The sequence below is a fragment of the Pantherophis guttatus genome, chromosome 6, assembly GCF_059756535.1.
Source record: "Pantherophis guttatus breed Tessera chromosome 6, ASM5975653v1, whole genome shotgun sequence".
Lineage (NCBI taxonomy): Eukaryota > Metazoa > Chordata > Lepidosauria > Squamata > Colubridae > Pantherophis > Pantherophis guttatus.
In genome coordinates, this window is record NC_142068.1 from 69,030,834 (window position 1) to 69,056,659 (window position 25,826).

Consider the following 25,826-nt stretch of genomic DNA (forward strand, 5'->3'; position numbering starts at 1 on the left):
TCCTAGATGTGTCTGATGAATACATATTTAGAACAGAATAGAAATAGAAAATGGAACAGGACAGAGCTGGAAGGGACCTTGGAGGTCGTCTAGTCCAGCCCCCTGCTCAAGCAGGAGAACCTGTATTATTTTAGATAAGTGACTAACTAGTCTTATTTATACAGCTAAATTCTATCTTGCCCTCCTAAAAAAAAACCATTTGCTTAATTTTGACAGCGGGCGGTAATCTCCGCCCGATGATCAGCCTCGGCGGGGAAAGAAATATCTCCAGGCATTTGTGTGTGTGTGTGTGTGTGTGTGTGTGTGTCAGCCCCCCCGCCTTCGTTCCTTTTATTAACGCTCCTCCCTATCGCTTCACTTGGAACGTTCAGGGAAGGGAACCCGTCCGTGACGTCACGACGCCGTCAAGTTCCGCCGCGCCTTTCCTTTTGGATCCACGCGGCGCTCGTAGCCTGGCAACCGGGCGGACGTGACGTCACACGCAGCCGCTGGATTCAAACTCTCGGAAGCCGCGTTCCAGAGGGCGTCAGTTCGAAGCGGAGCGGTTCTGCCGTTGTTTCCTGCTCGCCGCTCCGCTACGGGCCGTCCCGTCCCGTCCCCTTCCTTCCGTGGAAGGGAGGGCGCGGTGCTGTCGGTGCCGCCGCCGCCGCCTTGCCATCTTAAAGCGCCCTTCTCCGCCCGGCTGTCTCCATCTAGCGCTCCAGAGGCTTTGCTGAGGTGTGTATGGGGACGCCCTTGTCACGTCGGCCCTTTTGTGTGGAAAGAAAGGGAGGCCTTGCCTTGGAAGGCGGTTATGGCCTTTGACCGATGTCTACGGAGATTCTCAGGCCTCCAGGGTCCCAAAGGTGCTTTTTTCAAAAGGCAACTGGATTTTCTTGGTTGGGGTTGTTTTTTTTTTGGGTTCTTTGAAGACGTTTCGCTTCTCTCATCCAAGAAGCTTCTTCAGTTCTGATAGATGGTGGGGAATGAACGGACTATAGAAGAGTGAGGAAAATCCTCACACCCTGGTCGACAACACTTCTTCATCCTCCCTAGCCATCGGGAAGGAGATATAGAAGCTTAGCCAGCCTGCACAAACAGGCTGAAGAACAAGTTTTTATCCCTGGGCTGTCAGACTCCTGAATGCGAAATAACATCATAACTACGTAGTACGATGGACTTGCAGGGCCGGCGCAACGTGTAACGTGTTCACACCGGTGCAATAGGACTGGGGGTTGTTTAATATGATTTATTGGGTTAGGGATTTTCTGTCTTCAGTGTGAGTTGTATTGTGTTGGGTGGGGGGGCTGCACTGAGGGAGCAGGGCAGAGAGGAGACTTGGAGGTCCTCTAGTCCAGCCCCCCTCCCCCGCCGCTCAAGCAGGAGCACCTATACCATTTTAGACCAGTGACTGTCTAGTCTCTTCTATGAAAGGATTTATATTCCTTGCAAACAACTTGTCATTTGCATTCTTTTTAGAGGGTCGGTGAGGCCACTTGGAAGAGTTCACATCTTCCAAGAAGGCTCCACAACCATTTGCACTACTCAGGTGACCCTGAGGACAGATAAACCTCCAAGTGGCCTCAATGACCCTCTAAAAGTATGCAAAGGGCCAGCTGTGCAAGGAATATAAATCCTTCCTTTCCCCACCATCCAGTCAGAGCTGAAGAAGCTTCTTGGATGAAAATGTCTTCAAAGGAAAAACAAGAAAGTCCAGTTGTTTCCTAAAAAAGCACTTTTCAATTTTGAAAGGGATGCACACTCGTCCCTCTTAGGGCTGGAAGGGAGACCACTAGGAAATCCCCCATGTGTCTCCATTGGGACATCATGGAACCAGGCAAGGACAAAGCCATTTCGGAGCCCCTTTGCCAAAAGAAAGTCTTGGATGCGCTCAATAGTGGGTGTGACTTGAGGACTTCTTTATCTTATCACAACAGTTATGCTTTTCTAAAATTGATTACTTGCTCAGATCAAAACACCCTAAAACAATAAAGCACACAAGGCAAAAATGTAGAATGTAGTGGACTCCTTGCAAGAGGTGAAAAGCCATTATATATTCAGGTGTGAACAGCTAGTATGCATATCTCTAGTTCTAGAATTTTCCAGTTTTAGTTTCATAATGAGAAATAGCATATTTTGTCAGCTTTTAAGTAGCATACCTTAATTCTGTTATGCTGTGAGCATAACATTTGGCCTTGCATTCCTTTGTAATCTATGTGATTCTCTTGCTTCTGTGTAATTGATTCTAAAATGGGCATTTAATTAGCATTTTATTAACTATTTTATAATATTACCTAGCTTTATTTTCTTTATATATATAGTTTATATAAAACTCAAGGCAGCGAACATGCTTAATACATCTGTCTATTTCCCCATGACAAGGTGAGATGGATTGGGTTGAGAGGGAGTGGCTGGCAGTTATCAAATTTTTAAAGCTAGTTTTCTAGCCCAGCCCTTTTGAGCATATTATATTTGAAGGTATTTCCATTTACTTCAATTTAATGTTTAATAAGGGCAAGTCTGAGATGAAGTCTTTTAATCGATAAAATGATTGTTCACCTCAGCTGATGAGCATGAAAAAATACAGGTCCATTTTCCCTCTACAAAACAAGCAACAATTGGAGAGACATTTTAATTGGAGGAATGGCGGTTTCTCCACACCACTTTGCTCTCAAATTTATCTGGCTGCATTTCAGGTTTTATTGTTTTTAAAAGCGATACATCCAGTTGCAAGATTCTTTATTGTAATATCTTTGACATAAGCTACCTCATTTGGATAGGTTTAACATGGATAGTTGAAGACAATTAACATCTACATTGTGTCTGTTTTCTTTAATTTCCTCATAATGTCAATTTTTAAGATTTAATGTTCTATTTAGGAAGAGTTTTTGCTGTTTTACCAAAATGTTCAGGGGGGGTTGAAAGGAATTTTTATTTTTCATAATATTTGTGATAGGGCAGAATCGTACATGTTTCTATCTGTCACTTTTAAAACACTGTTGGTATACAATAAAAATATGAATAAATAGATTAGTTGTAATAATATATATTAGAAAGGAATTCCCACGGGCTTGTACTATTTGTGGGTTTGGAATTTAGAGTGATTTTTTTCAAAAAATCTTGCAGATGAAGTGGTTGCTTCTTGAATAGCGCCTGATGATTTTTTTCCGAGAACCTCAAGAATGACATCAAAGAAGTGGGGATTCAAGTCTGGTGATTCCAAATCCGAAACAGAATTGCAGGTGTATAAGAAAGAAAATGCAGCTTTGAAAAAGTCTTTGGAAGAAATCATTAAGGAGAAGAGAAAAATGACACCCGAAGAAAGGAAGAGGCTTTTGGAGGTGATATAAATTAAAATAATCCTAGTTTTGCATCTAAATTAAAACCTGGATATTAAGATTGAGACAAAGTATTTTGTAAAGCAAGGGCTTCACTTTTCATCTAATTACAAAAGAAACTAATTGATAATGGGATGTTAACCCTTACTGCAAGGGTGGGGAATGATGGCCCTTTTATGACTTGTGGACTTCAACTCCCAGAATTCCTGAGCCAGCCATGCTGCCCAACTCTGCCTAACTGTAATGTGATGTCTTACCAGGGGTGATAGATACCCCTGCTTTTTCTTTGTGCCTTGCTGTGCAGCCTGTTAGCATTGCTTCTAGATTTTTGCAACCACAACCACATCTGACAATGGGATGGCAAGTTACTCTTCCCTAAGAAATGCTAAATGTTTGCTTTATTCATTCACGTATTAGCTCCTTTTGTTCTAGTGCATATGAAGCACTCAGGACAAGGGGTGGCTCCTTCACTGTTGCTTTTATGACCCTTCCTTCTACTCTTCTCATAGAGTCTGTATATTTGAAAGCCTATATGAACTATTGTAATTTAAATAGTTGAACTGTTTTGAACTATTTAAATTCAAATTTAATTGTAAATAGCTGACAGTTGATAATGACAGATGAAATCATCTGAGCTGTTTATGTACATATAAGTTATTTATATTGTGCAGTTCATGTTAAGACTCCATTTTTTGGTTAGTTAAAGTGGTGGAGGCTCTTCTATTTTTTGTTTCGCTTTCATATTAACATTAAATCCTTGATTTCATAAGAAGTGAATTTAGCTGTAGCTTTTTTTTTTTGTCTTGTTTTAGTTCTTTGGGGAGTTTTTTAATGCTTTGACATACTAGACATATTTTGGTAAAATGTGAACATTTTAATGAGAGTGTACCTACAATTAAATGGGCAGTTTCTAGGCAGAATAGTACAATCATATTCCAAATCTTGTCCCATAAGCTTAATTTTACTATCTTTATTCTCCAATAGATTAATATTTGCCAGCATGATTAGCCGTTTCTACTCAATCAGGAATTTATAGTTTGGAAACTGACCTTTTCTTGTTAAATGCTTGCTTGTACTTCGTATAGAAAATACTTGCCCTTGAAACAGAAATAGAAGAATATAAAAATAAACTTGGAATGAAAGATCAAGAAATCCAGGTCCTGAAAGATGAGTTAAGAGGTGGAAGCAAAAGTACAGATGCTGCTTCTCTACGAGGTCAGCTAGAAGAGAAAACAAAAGAAGTGGCTAAGCGGGAACAGCTACTAAATTCGCTCTCGGAAGAGGTAGAATGGCAGAAAAATCACATATCTGCAGTTTCTGCAAGATGTACAGATCTTGAAAGCAGAGCCAGTAATGTCCAGCTCGCCCAGGTGAGTTTATAAAAATGTGTGCAATGTTACCTAAGCTTTTTCCTCATATTGCTATTTGGAAGTTATTTGGGACTGAACACCTTTTGAACTCTTTAGCCTTGGATAGGGTAGCACTTGCCCGTTTAAGAGTGATGTGCAATCTGGGGGGGAGGGTTTGTCTGAACTCACAGCTCATGCTGAGTGAGGAATGCTTGCACAGCTTCATTTGGTGTATGCCCTTTCCTAGATTAGAATGCCCTTCACTTTGCAGTTTACTGCAGTACACTTTACATTGGGCTGCCTTTGAACTCCACCTGGAATCTTCAGCTGATCCAGAATGCAGTGGCACAGGCAGTGTCGGGTGTGCCTGTTTGATTCATAAGCAGTTTGCTTCCAGATGTAATTCAAGATACTGGTTTTGACCTATGAAGCCCTTTGTTGCCTAGAGCCTGATTTTTTGAGATATTGCCAATCTCCCATCGTATCAACCTGTATGGCTTGATCCGACAGGGTTGATGTACTCTAGGTTCTGTATATCAAGCAGTGCTATCTGTCACAGCACTGCTTGATAATCGGAAAAAAATAGAGAAATTGGGCGGCTCTTGGCCAGATGATGTTCCAGAGAGTCTTAAAGACCTGGTTCTATTCCCTGACTTGTAGGCTGTATGTATGATGCTATTGGCCAAAGTCACTGTGTTGTCCATTTTATTTGGATTGCACATTGCTGTATGCTTTTTATGCTGTGAACCACTCAGAGTCAACAAGTTGGGAAATCTCTGAGCTGAATTAAATAAATATGAAAAATTGGGTCGTTGCAAAGTAGTAATAAGGAAATGAAACAAGATGGCTTAGTGATCTGCATCAAATCACTAAGATCAAAGCGATAACCACCATTTTCTAATTCCCCACCCCACAACAGTAATAAGCATGCCATCACCACAGTTGAAGTCTTCGGAACTAAGGTAGTATCTGCTTCATGATGCACTGATCTCAGCTATCACCAGTCTCTGGAATTGTTTGGTCAAAATTTCTAAGTGTCCTCCTGTATGTGACCAGTTAATTCTTTATTATTAAGGTTAGATGTAAGCCTGACTGCATTAAAGCCCAAATTTGACATTGCATTCTGAGAGGTTGACTCAAACTAATCTTTGAAAGCCCTTTGGTTGCCTTAACTTCAGAAGATACCTTTCCTCCCTCATGGCTAACTGAAATAAATCCAAGATTGTCCACACAGTAACTGATCTTGACTGGCTACCAAAAATACCAGATATTAAAAAAAATACCTGATTCTGAACTTAGACTTAAAAAGGACCTAAGTTTTACTGCAAAACCCTGTAACTTAAGCATGTTAGGGAGACCATTCACAGGTGCCATATTATAACATGGCAGCATTTTGTACTGAACATAGAGAAGAGCTTTTACATTAGCCAGACTTAGAGCCTTACTTTCAGCTCCTCTGGAAGAGAGATATAATGGCACACATGTGCAAGACTGTTTATGCCTGTGTCTCTTAGAGGAAATTGAATCAACTGCATGTATCCTTTGTTGTCCCTTTTATTGAAACAAGAATAACATTTTATTCACATCCCCCTTAACAAACAGACATGGTAAAAACAGATGTTGTTCTTATTGTTTCCCTCCTAGCAGATATTTCAGAAATGACTTTCAGGAGAGCAGTTAAATTAATAAAATAGTAATCTCATGGACCTTCGGGATAAATTTTAAGTTTGACATTTCAGTATTCCAAACTCTTAACTAAACAGTCAGTACCGCTAATAAATTCATATTCATTTATTTCTGTCTGTCTCTCTACCGCTGTTTGAATTAGCCTAAGATATTACTCACTCCTTATCTATTTTGTTACTTTTGTTTTTAGTAAATTCTATATATTTTGATGCTCTGTTTTATTTTTATACTCCATTTTTAAATTGAAATTCTGTTAAAATAGTAGTTTTGAGTAAGTACTCTTAATAATGAAGTTAACAAATTAATTATTATCTTTAGCATCCTTAATTTAAACTTACTAGACAGATACAGTGGTCCACACAGAATATTTTAATTTTGGATTATGCTGCTGAGCGAGAATAAATGTCCTAAAATTTCACCCTGGCTTCTTGTTATTTCTAATGGGAGATCAGGTTTTCATAGCATCTGAGCAAAAGTTAACTGATAACTACGTGTAATTAAGTCAACTGTAAGGATAGATGAAAAATGGACATACATAATTTTTATTTCTATGTACGCTCGTACTAGATGCTGAAAAGTGCTGTTGTGGACATTCCTCTGTTAAAAGTCAAGTTGAACAGATTATAAATTTTATTCCATTGACCTGATTAGCTAAGAGACATTATAGGAAGGATTAGAAAAGTACCATTTATTGAAAGTAGATGGCAGTAGAGTATCAATCCTATAGAGTTTGAAAATTAAAATACCAAATGCCACAGTGATAAATCAGGTGCTTGTCCAAATCAGGAAGGATGTTTATAGATATTGGGTAATTGAAACATGTCAGCCATTATGCAAAACAATAGGCACAGTTAAACTCAAATATATGCATGCTGGCTGAATAGGTTAGGGACATATTACTCTCTTATCCTGAAGCTGTAATATACAATGTTTTAAAATAATAGATTCTAGTCTAGGTAATCTTGACACTTATCCAAATACTTTTAGAATTTCTGTCATTTTTTGCCAATTACATGAAACTTTGCTTTTTGTAGGTAGCTCATTAGATTCTGTTCTGGAATTTATTAAAGAATCTCCTTTGAGTCAGTTCAACTCATGATGAAATAGAAAAGACCATGTTGGTGTTGGTACAGAAACAGTTTGCCTTCTGCTTCCTTCCTTCCTTCCTTCCTTTCTTCCTTCCTTCCTTCCTTCCTTCCTTCCTGCCTCCCTCCCTGCCTCCCTCCCTCCCTCCCTCCCTCCCTCCCTCCCAAGATGTAAACCATAGGATTGTATGGTGGTCTCTCATCTAAATATAACTAGGTTCCATCCGGCTTAGTATTTTTTAAATTTGGCAAGCCCTTTTATTCTGCAGAAGGAAATATTTAGTAGAAATATGATATGTAGAATCTTGAATGTTTTAGCAGTTTGAAAAATTACAGAAACCCAGTGCTTTCAAGGCATAACATAGCAGTACCTACTCCTATCTTCAACACACAGGCATCTGCTTTCAGTTAATGGAATTGAACTGTTTCACTATTCTATTTTTTAACAGGAAAAGGCTGTGCACTGTGCTGGAATGCCAGTCAACATACATGAAATTGAAATTCAACTGAAAGATGTAAGGCATTTTACCAAATACATTATGTTTTATTTAAGGCATAAAATAACATTACCTAAATACAGATAATGTAGAATTATCCTATATTAGCCTGCTGGAGCTAATTGTCGCTGGTTTCCCATCAAAGAGTATAAAGGAATGTAGTTGTAATAGGGAGATTAGGATCAAATACAAAATATCTTTTTTTTTTTTTTTTTTTTTTTTAGTAAGCAGTCAGATCTGTAGCTCCCCACAGTCATGTTACAATGGGAATACTGGGAACAACCAGAAGTTGAGGAATAATTGGAAGTACCATTCACTGTACATCACCCGTATAAAACTTTGAACGGTTGCCGAATGAGTGGTTATTAACCAAGGATTACTTGCATATGATTATATTACCCTGTAAAATAGTGTATTGTACCAGTTCAGATATTGAGCTGAGACAGATTTAAATCTGGGCTCAAGTTCCTTCATTCAGGGAGGAGGCAGGAATTGAATTTGGTTCCATGGACTGCATGAAAGTGAGATAATTATAAAATGCTATGCAACAAAAGCTAATAACTTGCTGGTTTATGCCATACCTTTGTAAGCTCAACATTATACTATATATGAGTCACTATCAGTATAATTTAAAATGCCTTAGTCTGAAAAGGTATAATCAGACTCCTTATTTTTTGCTACTATAAAGTAACATGGATCTCCTCCAATGTCATGAATAAATTAGACTTTTATCCTCAATGTTTGGGAATGTATCCATTCAAAGAGCAGCACATTATCTCATCTAAAATGCAATAAATCAATTAAATTGTAATTTATCCATTCAACTATTAGTGTATTTGTCTGTAGGCAGAACCCTGATCTGATGTGATGCCTCCCCCACTTAATTAGCTGTTGCTATAGTTCAGTCACACAAAGAGCATCTGGTCAGCAGTTAAGTCTGTGCACCTGACCTGCATCTGAAGCGTCATAATATTTCTCTGCTTTTCTGAATAAAACAAACAAATTGGAGATATGGCAGGCAGCCAACATTTCATTTCCCATTCTTAGCTGGAAAAGAGGGTCAAACCATGTTGAAAGCTTAACGTGGGCTTTCTGTTTATGCCTTGGCAACTTTTGCTATGAAATGGCACGTCCAGTTCCAGTAACATTAAGAATGGATGATTAAACAAAAATGCAGTATAGTTCAATCTGCTTACTTCAAACAAGGCCAGGGACTGAAAGCCTTAGATTACATCTCCTAAATATTGCTATCATGTCTATATCTCTGTTTTTTCATTTTAAGAAAAATATAAAGAGGACTGTGAAAATAGTACTCTGAGCTATAAAGAAAGTACTTTAAATTCCATTAATAGTAACCTTTATGTCTCATGAAATTCAAAAACTACTTTAATATAATACAAATGATGTCTGAGTAAAGAAAAGCTTTTGTTGAGCTATTGAAAGCCATATGGATTCAAATAAAGTTTAAAACTTGAATAATTATTAAATTGTTCGACCTGCATGTTATCATAAGCTTTTTATCTGTAAAGGAATAAGGAATTTCTTGTCAGGGTCTTTTAATCTCCTACATATTACTACACATTAAATGCACTGTTCTCCAACGCGCAGCTTGGAGAATCCAAAGCTTCGGGTAGTTCAGTAGTTGGGTAGCCTACACAACTACTGAACTACCCGAAGCTTTGGATTCTCCAGCTGCGCGTCGAGAAGGGACGTTCAGGTAAGCAACGTCCGTTTTACTTTTGTGGAAATTTTATTTCAACAAGGAGCATTTTTTTCTAAAACCAAGCAGCCACTTATGGATACTGTGATATCATTTTTATGCATTTATATGGCATCTTGTTGAATGCCATCTTTCACAGGTAGCAACAATTATAGCAATCAAAATCAAAAGAATATATTAATACATTTATGTAGTTAACATTAATAAAAATAAATAAGATACTCTTCTTGTACCAGTATATGGATGTGCTATATAAAGTAGTAGAGTCACTTTGCTTCTATTTTAAAGATGTGTGGTTTTGGAATTCATTGCCATAACTTTGAAGGGAATGGATAGGTTCCTTGGGAGTTACATTAGGGGAGGTTTGCTGCTGAAAAGGCCCTGCCCTTAATGTTTATCATTCTATTTTGAATAAAAATATTTAGCAATAATCAGCTTCTGGAATGTATATTTAAAAAAAGTTACAGTTTTATACAGTTCTTCCAAGTACTGTATCTTCAGTTGAAAATACTTATAAGTAGGCATACTTATATCAATTATAACGAATATTTTTCTGAGATTTTTGTAATCCAAATCGTTTGTTTGGTATTGTTAATTCACTGAATAATTATAAAAAATAAGTACAAATTAAAGAGCTTTCAGAAACCTCTCAATAGGGAATTATTCAAAATATTTATAAAAGATGGCATGCATGGGTTTACCCTGTTCTTCCGAAAGTTTGTTGATCTTAAAGAAAAGTACATTCTAGTCTTCATTTACAGTTCCTTAACTTATTTGTAGTTGCTTTTTCCTACATGCTACACCAGCCATGCATGGTGACAACACCTTTTTATACAGTGTGTATATTTTTTTCACACTCAGTAAAGAGGGCTGGGCAGAGATCTCTAGTTCTGAAAATTACTAGTTTTAAATTTTTACTTTTCTTTGTAGGGTGGTTTTTGTATGGTAAAGTTCAGAATAATCTGAAAGTAAAAGTTTCATATCCTTTTTGGAACTGAATTAGTTCTTTAGGTCCAGGTTTCTAACCAAAGCTAATATCACAAGCCAATAAATTGCAGATGCTTCAATGCCGGGTGTACAATGACTGATCAAGATTAGGATCAAAATATGGGACTAAATAAGAGCCAATTGTTGTAGTGCAGGGGTCCCCAATCCCCAGGCCCACTATTCCCACCGACCCCCCACCGGTTTGCAAAGTCAAAAAGATTGGATAACTGTTGTAGTGGTTAAGGCATCTGATTAATAAACATGAGAATATGAGTTCTAATCATGCCTTAATTATAAAACTTGGTGACCTTGGGCCAGTCTGTCTCTTTTAGCCCTAGGTAGAATAGCAATAGCAATATATGCACTTAGACTTATATTCCACTTCACAGTGCTTTACAGCCCTCTCCAACTGGTTTACAGAGTCAGCATATTGCCCCCAACAATCTGAGTTCTCATTTTACTGACCTCAGAAGGATGGAAGGCTGAGTCAACCATGAGCTGGTGAGGATTGAACTCCTGGCAGTCAGCAGAATTAGCCTGCAATACAGCATTGTCACCACTCCACCATCACGGCTACATCAAATCTTTTCTGAAAATCTTGCTAAGAAAACTGCAAGGCAATCCAGGCAATCACCAGGAGTCAACAATGACTTGAAGGTGATAGCTAGCTAGCTAGCCAGACAGACTGACTGACTGACTTATCCCCAGGGCTCTAATTATGAACAAAAAGTCACACAGTCCTGCATGAAATGAGTAATGTTAAAAAATTCCATTGGCACCATAGAAATAATACACATACATTTCCCTTCTACCAAATCAGCTGCCACACACTTATACTACAAAAAATACAATATGTGAGGAAGTCACATATTGAATTCATTGTGTACTGTGGCTCTAAATTCTATGTGTGAAGGAACAAAAAATTATAAACTCTTTAAATATTAAGTTGTATATTTGGGAAGACGTAAAAACACTTCGCAGCTTCATAGGTATACTTATACTTGGAGGACAACCTTAAAATTGTATTGGAATCATTAATCTTGGGGGAGGCTTTAAAGCAGGGGTCTCTGACCTTGTCAACTTTAAGACTTGTGGACTTCAACACCCAGAATTCTCCAACCAGATTTTTGTTGAAAATTGCCTGAGGTGATCAGAAATCCGAGCTGGTTGCCAAACACCAAGATTGTGATCATGTGATTGTGGGATAATGGGATCATAAATGCGAACATAGGTAGCAAATCATTTTTTCCAAGGTTGTTGTAATTTTGAACCATGGTGCGTTCAATAATCAAGAACTACCTGTAATCTCCAGCAATAGTCATTCTTCAAGGGGTGGGGGAGGCTTTTGTGGCCAAATTAAGCAACAGTGGCTTATTTTAAATGTTTCTTTTTGATTCTTTCTCAAGCCATCTTTTTTACTTCTGTTCTTTTTCTAGCCTCGTTTTTAGCACTCTTCTTTCTTTCTTTCTTTCTTTCTTTCTTTCTTATCTTCCTTCCTTCCTTCCTTCCTTCCTTCCTTCCTTCCTTCCTTCCTTTCCTCCCTCCCTCCCTCCCTCTCTCCTTCCTTCCTTCCTAATTTATACTTTATTTCACTAACAACTCTCGTACATGTGTATGACTGTACTGTCATAGGTACCCAGTCCATCTAAAAGGTGCTAGAATAGTTGAATAAGAAAATGTTTGGCATGTGATAGAGCAAGTTTGATTCTCAATGTGGCCTACACCTAAGAAAGCACGATTTGAAGGCTGTGATAAATGAGTTTGTCCTAATTCTTCAAGCTCATTGCCACTGTCCTACTTTTATGTGACTCATAGTTTGAACAAGCCAAGAAACAATATGTAACAAATGTACTGGGACATCATCATATAGCTGCCTGAAATCTTGTTGATTTAATCTAGAATTCACTTTTGAGTAGATGCATTGAATTGCATTGTTCCTTCTATTGGGTTCCGTTAAAAATTAAGGTAAATAACATCCAAATCTATTGTCTAATTTAACCTGTTGCTTTTCAAGTTATATTTGAAAGTGGTTTTCAAACACCGTTGTGGCTAGCTATCACTGTATATTGAACCACATCAATTTACAATCATTTCCCACAACAAGAGAATGTGTGCTGAGAATGAAAAAAAAATACAGAGATAACTTTTCACTGGTTTAGTATTTGCTTCTGCTGTACAGGTAGTCCTCGACTTACAACAGTTCATTTAGTGACCATGCAAATTGCCAACAGCACTGAAAAAAGGGACAACCTTTTTTTCACACGATAACCATTGCAGCATTCCCATGGTCACATGATCAAAATTCGGCTGCTTTGGCCACTGGTTCATCTTTATGACAGTTGCAGTGTCCCGGAGGTTATGTGATTTACCTTTTGCCAGCTGACAAGCAAAGTCAATGGCCAGATTCACTTAACAGCCATGTTACTAACTTAACATCTGCAATGATTCACTTAACAACTATGGCAAATGGGGTAAAACTAACTTCAACAATATAAATTTGAGGTTGCATTGTGGTTGTAAGTTGAAGACTACATGTATTCTACTGAAATGTGTTAATAGGAGTCATGCAAAAGAGACCTTGCAAATAGGATGCAATTGATATATTTGATTTGCAGAAAAGGGAGATAAAACAAGTAGTTGTTTTTTTTCTCATAGAAGTCTCACTCACTTTCAAATCTCTTTACAGGCTTTAGAGAAAAACCAGCAGTGGATAATATATGACCAGCAACGGGAAGCTTATGTTCAGAGTGTCTTAGCAAGAATTTTTGACCTGGAACAGCAGCTAAAAACTGTGATCCAAGAGCAAGCAAAAGAAGCTAGGACAGCAGGTATAGACTGATTAGTCTCCAAACTGCGTAGCATAAAAAAAAATTAACTTACATTGGTCAGATTTCTATATATTGTTCAAAACATTGTAGCTGTAAGAAGAGCTCTTCTAAAAACTGTTTTTGTGCCACAGTATTTTTTTAGGAGAGAGAGTGGGAGAGAAAATACATTCCGGTCATTGTTTAGATCCTGGACTCCCAATTTTGTCAATAGGAAAACAGGATTTATTATCTGGTCTGGCATATAAAGCTAGCTTTTTAGATGTTGATTGAAAAATGCATATCATTCCAACTGAGTTTACAATATTTCTGAGAACAACTTCCATAGTACAGAGATGCAGGCAAGACTTCTTGATAACAAGTTTCACACTTTCTTCTGCTATTAGGTATCTGTTTTGTGCCTGAATAGTTATTAGTATTATATTTTTTTATCTATGCTATGTTTGATTAAGCATCTGTATGCCATGAGACATATTGGCATTGCTGACATTAATTGTCTAGAAAGATTAAAGTTGATAAAATTTTAAACTTAAGTCTGGAAACATAAGAATCAAAATTCTAGTGCAGTATCTCCCAGTAATGTTTTTTCCTATTCCTGTTGAGATTGTTCTGTTGAGATTGTTCTGGAATCATGCTCCTTCTGCTCCAAGATTTCTCCTGCATCCCATTGTAATCACAGGCTAGAGAAGAATAGTGGTAATTTTCTCCTTCCCACCTTGCCATACCACTACTGGTTCTGTTTTCCCAAGTTCTGCCACTAGTTTTAAAGACATTTTATTGTATAGAGGAGAGGAAGGGTTTAGACATCTCTCCGTGCCTGCATCCCTAAATTCTCTCTATCTTGAATGATGGTAGAAATGTAGACTAGAGTTTGTAGCCTTGTACTTTCATTACAATTTCCAAGATACATTTTACAAAACTGCTATCATCATTACCATGTAAAATTAGTGAAGGAAGGACTCTTGATAGTCAAAAATAGCAAATTAGTAGGACTTGTTACTTGAACTAGAAAAGTTGCTATAACAACACATTCAAAGATGGAATGGCGGCATGGAAGAAACTGTCAACATTGGATCTTCATCATTGAGAAGGATATTTTGTGGACTAATGTATTCATGCTTGTTGGTTTTTAAGGTCACTAAATGAACCTTATTAGAGATTTGAACAGAGGTACATCAAGCACTGTAGTACCCTTGGAATATGCTGTAGAATTCCAGTAATACAAAGGGCCATATGGAAAGCTATAAGAAGTTTCTGCATCAGAATACAATTAAATCAGGTTTCCCATTTTGTACGACCTATATTCTTACAAAAAGAACAGATTGTCATGCAAAACCATATTGGTTTAGAACTATAAGTACTTTATAAACAGCAGATAAAGTGATATTCTTATTTATTTAAAGTACTGTAAAATAATTTATGCTCGTGTTAGAACATTTTACAAAACAAGTGCTTAATGTTGCTAGTTTCTGTGAAACATTCTGCAGTTTTTGGTTAAATTTTCATATTTAGATTATTGAATTATTTTGTTTTCAATTTTAATATTCTGTAAGCAAGAAACAAGTATACAAGATAGCGGCCCAAAACAGTATATCTGTTACTAAATAGTATAATACTAAATAGTATTATAGTATGGGTGCTAAATTTAAAAAATTCCAACAATCTACTGCAGGGGGGTCAAACTGGATTTCTTTTGAGGGCCGGATCAACACTGTAGTTCTCCGAGGGCCAGCAGAGGGGGAGGCACGGAGTGGCGGGGGAGGGGAGGAGATGGGACAGATGCTTCCTGCAGCACTTTGCCGGCCAAAACATGCATGGCCTCCTGTGTCTCATTTTTGGCCTCCATGGCCGCCTGCAGCACTCTGGCAGGTTGTGCAGGGGCCATTTTTGGCCTATAGAGTGCTGCTGGAGGCCGGGGAGACCAAAAACAGGCCTCGTGGGGCCTCCATGCGGCCCGTTTTTGGACAGTACAGGCTGGGGAGGCTGAAAACGGGCCTCCTGGGGGGTCGCATGTGCCTTCCTGCGGCCTATTTTTGCCGGCAGAGGCACCATGGGCCGGTCCTTTGATATTTCCAGGCCAGATTTAAGCAGCCGGTGGTCCGGATCCGGCCCGCAGGCCTTGAGTTTGACAACCCTGATCTACTGTGATTATGATTTCTGGACTCACTATGAGAAGATGCCAACATGTGAAATACTATGATGCCATAATTCAGTTCTTATATCTAAAATGCAATATGCTTTTTCCCTTCATATTTTCACATATTTGTATATTCATTTTTCCATGTCTTTTTTGTTCTTCTCCGTGTCCCTTTCCCCGCTGTTGGAATTCGTAAAAGGAGACAAGCAGAGATACTACGAACAGATGTTGGCCACAGCTGAAAGGAATCTGGAAGCTGAAAGGCGAATAGTCTCCCAGCTACATGCTGACCTTAACGAACTGCAAAGGAAGTATGATGAAATTAAGCAAGAGGCCTTGAATGCAGAAGGCCTCTTCAAGCTGCAGAAGCAAACTGACATTAAGGCTCTTCAGGATGAAAACCACCTCAAAGGGCAGCTCTTGCAAAGAGTTACACATGAACATGAAGCGACCAGGAAAAAGCTGGATGAAGAAAGGAAGCGTGCACATACCCTCTCAATTCAGGTCTTTGTACTGTTGCCTAGATGCCTTTTTATCACAGGCTCATCCCGCAGGTTGGGAATTCAGGGTATTGTAGGTTCATTCCAGTTGGGTGGTGGAAGGTTGGGTTGGGATTACCAGAATTGTGTCTGTCTAAAGACACTTTAAAAATAAAACCCCTCTAAATGGTTCTGCTAATGTGGTTAACAACCTGGGTGCATATCTTAACCCTGATTTTGGCAGTGAGTGAAACAAATCAGGTGGAAGGGAATTGTACAGACAATCCTTGACTTACAACAGTTCATTTAGTGACCGTTCAAAGTTATGCTGTCATTGAAAAATGTGACTTACGACTGTTTTTCACAGTTACGACCTTTGTAGCATCCTTTCACGTGATCAAAATTCAGATGCCTGGCAACCGGTTCATGACCCAAGGTCATGTGATCTCCTTTTGCGATCTGACAAGCAAGGTCAAGGGAGAAGTCAGATTCATTTAACAACAGGGTTGCTAACTATCAATTATAGTGATCCACTTAACAACGGAGGCAAGAAAGATCGTTAAAATGGGGCAAAACTCACTTAACAAATGTCTCACTTAACAACAGAAATTTTGGGCTCGATTGTGGTCGTACGTCGAGGACTGCCTGTATTTGTAGCATGCAGTTCTTCAACCCTCTGCTCTAAATATATTCACCTAACATTGCTTTAAATATCAACAAAGGTGATAACGGCATGGATACACCTGTATCCTGTCTAGGCTTGCCATTGAAGGTTATCTCTGTATTTGGACCAATATACAGTAGCTGAGAAGAAGTTGGGAGTCATAACTGTGAAGAAAAGGAGATCTTGCTCCTCTTCATTACACTTCATCACTCTCTTCATTACAGCAGAAGTGAACTGTAGCAAAATAAACCCATGGAAATGTCATATATCTATTATTTGGAAGCTTTTTATGTATTTTTGTCACATAATCTCCTGTTCATATTTTACAGGTTGAAGTGCTCCACAAGTCTTTGATAAAACAGCAAGAAGAACAGACAAGAATAGCAGCTTTGGAACAGCAGGTACGAAATTATGCTCTCTCTCACACTGAGCATAGATCTCTGTGACTAATATCCACGACACTAATATTCATTTTAATGTAAAAAATGTGTTCTAATATAGAAACAGTATACATTTCTGTGGTCCAGAAATCGTAATGTTATTAATGTAATTTGTCATTAATGACTGCTCATGTTTAAGTTTTGAACAGAATATGAATTTAAAATTCATTCAAGATTAATTGTATCCCCTTTGTAGTCTTTACAAGTCTTTACTTCTTTTATCAAACTATTCTTCCCTTTTTATCTATAAAAAGGTAACATTTATTTTGTGTATCGACAGATATTTAAATGGAACATGTAATTATCAGCTATGAAAGAAAAAATAGGAGGTCAGTTCATTTTTTCATCCAGTTCTTTTCTTCTAGATCCAGTCATGCACATCAGACTTTGAGAATGAAAAACTAGATCGCCAGAACCTGCAAATCCAGTTGAACAAAGTCCTTAAGGAACTGCGGAAGGCAAGAGACCAAATTACTCGTCTTGAGCCCTCAGTAAGTATTTATTGGTGGATTAATTAAAGACTGAATCTTTACTAGAGCTGTGCAGAGATCCAGCATGAAAGACAAAATAAGACTTACTCTGTGGTAAAATGGGTAGCCAATAAATTGGATGGATGCATGGGGAAGTGGGGAAGGGAAGGGAAGGGAAGGGAAAGGAAAGGAAAGGAAAGGAAAAGAAAGGAAAGGAAAGGAAAGGAAAGGAAAGGAAAGGAAAGGAAAGGAAAGGAAAGGAAAGGAAAGGAAAGGAAAGATTTACAGCAGGTGTACATATACTTCTAGCATCTGTCAGGAACACCATAACCCAAATGAGTCTTTTTTTGAGATATGATAGCTGTTCACTCTTGGGGAAAGGCTGAATGCGACTCTGAAGTCACATCTTCAGACATCTCTGAAGTCACATCTTCAGACATCTCTGAAGTCATTTTGCTCTTCAAATCTAGACCTGCACAGCTCTAAGACATCCTTTCCATTTTCCACAGCATGTATACTGAACTGCAATTGTTGATGAGTTTGTATTTTATTTGCCAGATGTGTTGTTTTTTATAACAATATCACACACTGTTGCAACTTCTGACTATTCGATTCTGTACTGACTCCTCCTCTGAGTACTTTTGTCTTTGGTTTTAAGACAGCATCTGGTGGGGAATTTAGAAACATGGTAGATAATATCAAGACAGTCAGACAGACTTCTGATATAAAACATTAATGTCTTTTTTTTCTTTACAACTCACTAGATTCTGTTACATTCCAGTCAGATATTCTTTTTAATTCAATTATATTTAGATATTTGACCCCCTAAAAGAAATTTTTATTTTTTTATTTTTTTATTTTATATCAAATTTATATACCGCCCTTCTCCCTAAGGACTCAGGGCGGTGTACAGCCAAATAAAAACATAAACTACAAACATTAAAATACTATTAAAAAGATATATATAAATTTGGCCCCATAATTAAAAAACAGTTACAAACCAGTTAAAAACATTTAAAAATGTTAAGCCAGCCCGGCTTGCTGAAAAAAGAAGGTTTTAAGGGCACGGCTGAAGGCACCGAGGTCTTGGATTCTCCTTAACTCTGGGGGCAGTTGGTTCCAGAGGGTGGGTGCCCCCACAGAGAAGGCTCTCCCCCTGGGGGTCACCAGCCTACATTGTTTGGCTGATGGCACCCCGAGGAGGCCCTCTCTGTGGGAGCACACGGGTCGATGGGAGCCCGTCGGTAGCAGCAGGCGGTCTCGGAGATATCTAGGAGAAATACCGTTGGCATGCATTATAAATTATATACTGTCATATTTAAATGCAACAGTTTTTTTTCCAGAAGCTTCCAGAACGTGGTGGATGTTTAGAAGTCTTAGACAACTTCCAGGCTGCTTTTGAAGACAAGTTGATGATACAAGACAAACGTTCTTCACCAAAACGTATAAGCCTTCTGGATGAAAGTTTCCTAGAGTGTCCAAAATGTAAAACCCAATATCCTACAAGCCAGCATAGGGAATTATTATCTCATGTTGATTTCTGTACTGTTTAAGTCCTAGAGTAAACCTGTAGCTCTGTCTCAATACACCCATGCAATTTAACAGAAAATAATAACTTTTTAAAAACAACTCATAAAGATGCTAAAGGACTACAGTTCATATTTCAACCAAAACATTTGAGCTATAATTTAATGATCATGAAGGACCAGGCAGTAAACAACTTTGTGCATGGTATCTTCAGTTCTGAACTACTGATTGTATTTGCACTTTTGGGCAAGAAAGTTGTCTTATTTTCTGTAGGCTAATGCATCATGCAAATGTTCAATTACCGCTGTTTTTACTTTACTGGATTAACATATGATTCTTTGCCTTGCCTCCAGAAATGCATTTTGACATTTCAGCTTACCGAGGCCCTCTAACATTTGCAAAAAAGGAAATTCTTTTTAATAGCCAATGAGCTGTGAACATGTAGGCCACATGAAGGAATGCATGGAGACAGTTGGATGTAATAGGAAAACAAATATCACGTAGCCCAACTTCTAATTTCCACTGAACTCTTCTTTGCAGAAAGAAAGCAAGTCCCAAATTCAAAACATCGGAGTGTGTCTTGACCATTGCATCTATTTTGTTTAAGATATGCTCTCATTTGCACTTGTTATCCCTGAGCTGAAAGCTCAGGGATATAACTTATCAGGGAACCTGTATAAGCAAATGCTTTTAATAAAATGGAATTCGGCTATGCCACCAATCCTGTACATATGTCTTTTTTTAAATATCAGGAATAGCTGTACATGCAGTTTCTTGTTATTCCCTCTTGAATTTACTATCTCCTGTGCTGTTCTTCTGTTTGTAACTTCTACTGTGCTATTTCTTCAATGTGATTTGAGCTTCTGGTCATTCTGCCCAGAATTTGATTGGACTGTATCTCCTTCTTTAGGAGACACTGTGTCTTGATGGCTTATAAAGCTACCACTAAAGTAGATAAGAACAATGTTTTGTAACCACCACACAGATTTCACATCGAGCTGAAAGCAATTATTGTTACCAAAATCATAGGTACCCAAGTACAAATAGTCCTTGACTTACGACTGTAATGACAGCCTGTCCATCAAGTCTTGATGGTCATATAATCGATTTTATGACCTTTTTTGTGGTGATTGTGGCAGGCTCATTAAAGTAATACTGTGGTCGTTAAGCAAATCAATGGTTCCCTATGAGTGCGGTTTCCCAAAAACCGGACATAAATGCTGGTTTTCTGCAAAAGTGTCATAAAATGCAGCTCTGTGACCATGGGACACTGCAAGTGGCTGTAAATATGACCCAGTTTGAACTCCGAAAGTTTGATCATAGGGCTGCAGAGGGGTCTGACCCTTGGACATCGAATCCAGACCGGAAGTAGCCCCCAGGTAGGTCCATCAGAATTGAACGGTTGCAAGTGGAGGATTACTTATAATTATTCTGCACGTTTTGTGGAAAGCTGCTGAATGTCAGGCAGATATGCATAAAATGAAAAGGGGAAAGTGGCCTTGGGTCTTAGTCCTCTCTGTGCTACAGAATAACTATGAACGACAGAGTCATGATCACACCTGAAACTACTCTGTTCCGTATTAATCATCTGATATGGATAATATATTTTTCTATAAATTCCACCACATTATTCTGCTAGTATAGGGGAAAAGATGTCCAGGGCTGAGACTGAAATTAATGTATCATAAAAATTGACAATATGTGTCCTACAATGATAAATAACCATATTTTTCATTCCATAAGACGCTCCAGACCATAAGACGCACCTAGCTTTTGGGGAGGAAAACAAGAAAACAAAATATTGTTTTGTTTCAGCAATGAAAATCTTGCACGGCTTTGTCTAAACCTTTTAAGACTTCTCTTCAGTTGCCTCTTGTAACATGCTGTTATACAGAATAACAAAATTGGAAGGGACCTTGGAAGTCTTCTTGTCCAACCCTGTGTTCAGGCAGGAAACCCTACAGCATTTCAGAAGCTTGTCCAATCTCTTTTTAAAAAACACCAGTGTTGGAAAAGGAAGGAAGGAAGAATAGCTGAATAACAGAATTGGAAGGGATCTTGGAGATCTTCTAGTTCAACTCCCTGCTCAGGCAGGAAACCCTATATCATTTCAGGCAAAAGCTTTTGAAGCTACGGAAGAAATTTCCTGTAGGCGAAGCTGACCGCACAATGGATTTTTTTTTTTCCTGGGACCCGGGTCTATTTTGTTGCTGCCGCTCACCACCGTCGCCTATCGCCTTCGCCGCCTATTGACAGTTGGATCGGCCTCCCAGAATACCACTGATCAGCTGTTCCAGGTGACGGGGATTGCAGCTGCTGCCTGTTGCAGCAGGTGGTGGTGGTGATAGGTGGCGGTGATGCCAAGAAGTTTATAGCTTGCCAAGAAGTAGGTTGTGGTCTACTTTATTGAATGCTTTACTGAAATCTAAATATATTATGTCCACAGCATTTCGCTGATCCACTAATTTAGTCACTTTGTCAGAGAATGAAATAAGATTTGTTTGGCTTCTGGTTATAACTTTGTTTGCTATTAGGTATTCACATATTTGTTGCTTGATTATCTTTTCCCGGTTCTTCCCAGGTATTGATGTCAGGCTGATTGCTCTGTAATTTCCTGGATCTGTTTCCCCCCTCTTTTTTGACAATGAAAACTACACCATCTCTTTTCCAGTCCTTCTGAAAGATATATTTCAATGTTTCTGAAATCATGTCTGCCAGTTCCTTCTGAACGCTGGGATATAGTAGTTCATCAGAACCTAGTTATTTGAATCCATCCAGAACAGATAGATGTTCTCTTACCTTATGATTGCATATTTTAATTTGCATTCCTAACCTGTCATTTATGGTTCTGTTTTTGGTAAGTTGAGTAGTGTTTTCTTTTTGCATGAAGACAGATGCAAAATATGAATTAAGTAGTTCTGTTTTCTCTCTACTGCCTGTTATCTCTTTGCCAACTTCTCCCATTAGTGGACCAATTGTTTCAGGCATTGCTGAGGATAGTCCGAATTTAAATTTCCTCCCAAGATTCCAGGGCAAGAAAGGCTGGTTTGGAGAAGGTTTAATTTTAATCCATGGTGATCCAATAGATTGGTTTCCTATTTCTCTACTAAACATTCTGAAAGGTAAGAGGATGATTCTGGTGAACACCGTTCTCATACTGAAGTAGGTTTTGATAGGCAAAGAAGTGTTGCCATTGCCAGCTGGTGATTAGTCATCTGAAGGCAGGGAAAAGAGACAGATCTTCCTGAAAAGCAAACAATAGCAATAGCACTTAGACTTATATACCACTTCATAGTGCTTTTACAGCCCTCTCTAAGTGGTTTACAGAGTCAGCATATTGCTCCCAACAATCTGGATCCTTGTCGAAAGAATGTTCGATTGTGCACCCAGGTCATAATGGGCAAGGTATTCGGGAAATGGTCTGGAGAAGCAAGGCCACATGGCTTATTTGTGGACTTCTCAGCAGCTGAGAAGTTCCCATAGTTTGTTAATTTTTTTCTAGGTAGGTTTCCTACGTCAGATATTCAGGACAGGATCGTTCAAGGGGCCATTCTATTGGGGAAAGGGAGGGCAGGAGGACCAGGCAGTTTCAGAAGGTAGAAACCTTACTTTGTTCAGTATTCAGCATTCATGACAATGCTGAGTGACATCATATGAAGGTTTAGTATGTTTAGATATAGCCCCGATTGTTTCACAAGCCTAATGTTAAATTCAAGAAATTGACTCCAGGAGACGCTCCAAGTCTTTATTGAATCCTTTTCTCATTCCTGCCCAGCACACATTATCAAAGTCTGCTGCTGAATCTCCAACCAGGCCTTCCTCTCCGCAGATCCAATAAGAGCCCAAGACAAGCGTATAGCTATGAACAAATGCCTTCATTGAGCTATTCAACAAATGCCTGCATCTTCACTTGTATTCAAAACTAAAGGTATTATAAACAGCCACAGCAACCTATAAACTGATTCACACAAGTTCATAAAAATAATTTACCAACCCTAGGTAAATGTTTATACCTGGGTCCTGAGTTTGCTAACCTACCTCTATTTCTTCTTGACAGGTAATACAACACAAGTCCTACATTTGGGTCTGAAATCAGTAATATGCTGGATGAGGGCCAATACACTTGAATTCAAACAAGATAAAAGTACTCTTGATGAAACAATAGTTTTGTTCAGAGAGTGTTCAGGTCTTCTGGATGCAGAATAAGCCTCTCCCTGAAGGATCAGTCCTACAGTCTGAAAATGCACATCCAGCTGGCTTTGCCAGTAGACAGCAAAGCATCATTTGGGATATGGAGCCTCTTAGCCACTGAGGTCACCTCTTCGTAGGGATTGGCATGTGTGAAAGAGATGAGCTGAACAATAAAACATGCATAGTCTCATGCAAATGCCATGACTTATGTATTTATATTAGACATTGAGATGCAAGTACATTATACCGGCATTTATGTGATGGGGTCACTACATATCATTTTGGTATTGTATTATGATTTGCCGCAGGTACTGCTGTTCTCATAGGCAACAATAACTTGGTCATCTCCAGAAGGAGTATTTTGAAGGATACAAAAATGGGCGGGAGCTGAAAAGGCAGTACTCTGATGATAAAACAGGCTCTGGGAAAATCTTTGCTTGTCCTTAAACAACATCATTAGCTTCCAAGCGATTACAAAGAGAATTCTACTGTTCTCTCTAAAGCTTTCCAAGTATTCTGGCAGAAGCAGCTATTCACTCTTCCATTAGGTTGCCTGATAATATAGCCCATTTTCTGAATCCTCTCTCAAATTTCTTTCTGAAATGAGTTGGATAGTAACTTGATCAACAATTTTGTCAGTTGTGAAATTCCTTTAGGCAATTTCCCTTCATCCATCACAGGAGGCCTGCATACTTGAATATCTTTCCTGGGGAAAACAAAGCCTTTTTTCCAATGCATGATTTCAATATCTTTTATTACTTATTTTCACATACTGTAGGTAAAATATCCTGAGGATGTGTCTACTTTAGGCATATACATTTTTAGAACAAAAATACAGCAGAGTGGGAAATCACTTAATCCTTAATGGGAAGCTTAAGTAGGGCAGTGAGGTAAATGTATCTCTCTTAATATGAAAGACATTCTGCAAGTAATTGTTGATTCAGCTTGACTGAACAACTGAGTCTCATAAATTTATTGCTCATTACTTTTTAAAAATACCTAATTGAATGCATCTCTCTATTAGAACATTCCGCCCATCAGCATTATCCATTACCGATCCCAACTTAAATCAAGTTGAATCAGTTTATAGTTGTTAATGTTTTTCCCTCACCCACACGGAATTACTAAAATGTGTCCTTGCCGAATTTAGTTATACTGAAATCCTTAAAATCATCACTGTTAGGCTTCAAAGGTAAGCTATTCCTTACTTCTTCAGCAAGAAACAATGCAAGGACTTTGAAGAAAAGTGGAATTATAATCAAATGATAAGGGGTGGGGAGAAAGTGACTCGTCTTCCTGTTAAACTTTCTGTAGCTGAAACACCTGTTTTTTTAGAAATATAAGTTAACCCTGCCTAAGGTAGATTGTAATTAATGTTTTATAATTTGATGAATCCAAATCAGTTCTATGAACAAATTATTAATCACAGGAGTATGCAGGCTTCCAGTCTTTTGGTTGAACTTCACATATTTCCATCAAAGTGTGGGTTGAAGAAAAATACAGTTTCCATCAAGTAACTGTAGGAGGTGGCAGAATTATTTTTCCTTCTGTGGGACTGAACTCTCTATTCCTGCGCAACTATTTTCAAACACTGCCGGCCTACCTCAGTCACCATGTCAACTGCAATCCATCTGCTTCTCTGTATAAAACCTCTGCCATCTGTTTGCTTTAATGTAACAAAAAGAACTGAGCCAGCCTATTTTTATTTGCCATCTACAAATACAGGAATACATACTCTGGTGCACGAAATGCAATAAACAATCCCTTGACTGTAACTGGCCACTTGAGAGCACCTGAAAAACCTCCCCAACTTCCCATACAAACTAATAATAATGCCCATGGAACTTCACAAATATTTAAAGATGGTATGTCAACACTCATCAGTAAGGAATATAAAACACGAGGACATCATTTTTTCAAGGCTTGAAAAGAATACTTCAACCAATGGATAAAAAGATACGTTTCCAGTAAAATGTTAAACTCGAGATGAGAATCTTTTTTCACTCTCTCCTCCTCCATTTTCTGTTTGCTTGGCAAATTATTGGGAGATACAGGCTTATAATTAATTGTGGCCGCTCCCTTCTTTAAGAGTTCTTAATCTAGAAATTAGATAGGAAAAGGAAAACCTGAAAATAAAGCAAATTATCATCTTTGACAGGCAACAATGTGGTTCAGATGAGGGGTCCTTGGTGCTCTCTGAATTTGGTAGTTTTCTTGCAAACATTTCATTACCCAAGGAGAAAAGCAACTTGGAACAAAGGAGAAACTTCCTAACAGTGAGGAGAATTTACCAATGGAACAGCTTGCCTTGAGAAGTTGTAGGTGCTTCATCCCTGGAAGTTTTTAAGAAAAGACTGGACAACTACCTATCTAAAATGATATCGGGTCTCCTGCTTGAGCCAAGGGGTTGGACTAGAAGACCTTCAAGGTCCCTTCCAGCTCTATTCTGATT

At 38.4% G+C, this 25,826-nt stretch overlaps 1 protein-coding gene and 1 long non-coding RNA gene across 4 annotated transcripts; both read left to right on the forward strand.

Annotated features, from left to right (window-relative positions):
* The first annotated feature begins 521 nt into the window (after positions 1–521).
* CEP55 (centrosomal protein 55) lies at positions 522–19,904 on the forward strand. 3 transcript variants are annotated; one of them, XM_034430421.3, is made up of 9 exons: positions 522–717; positions 3,106–3,320; positions 4,403–4,687; positions 7,887–7,952; positions 13,328–13,469; positions 15,803–16,107; positions 17,076–17,147; positions 17,552–17,677; positions 18,988–19,904. In XM_034430421.3, exons 2-9 carry the CDS (start codon positions 3,162–3,164, stop codon positions 19,207–19,209), a joined length of 1,377 nt encoding a protein of 458 aa, XP_034286312.2. In that variant the 5' UTR covers positions 522–717; positions 3,106–3,161; the 3' UTR covers positions 19,210–19,904. The 3 variants fall into 3 exon arrangements, with proteins under 3 accessions (XP_034286312.2, XP_034286313.2, XP_060538808.2); XM_034430422.3 differs by having other exon boundaries at positions 19,000–19,904; XM_060682825.2 differs by having other exon boundaries at positions 19,003–19,904.
* Positions 19,905–22,150: 2,246 nt separating this feature from the next.
* On the forward strand, positions 22,151–23,573 carry LOC148113141 (uncharacterized). Its single transcript, XR_015728353.1, has 3 exons — positions 22,151–22,305; positions 22,959–23,111; positions 23,241–23,573. It is a non-coding gene; the product is annotated as an uncharacterized LOC148113141 (long non-coding RNA).
* Positions 23,574–25,826: the final 2,253 nt, after the last annotated feature.

Bases quoted from the DNA above. Each gene is read 5' to 3' on its own strand.
- CEP55 (XM_034430421.3), top strand. From the start codon at position 3,162: ATGACATCAAAGAAGTGGGGATTCAAGTCTGGTGATTCCAAATCCGAA. The intron at 3,321-4,402 runs GTGATATAAATT...TACTTCGTATAG, and splicing joins AAAGGAAGAGGCTTTTGGAG to AAAATACTTGCCCTTGAAAC. The intron at 13,470-15,802 runs GTATAGACTGAT...AATTCGTAAAAG, and splicing joins AAAAGAAGCTAGGACAGCAG to GAGACAAGCAGAGATACTAC.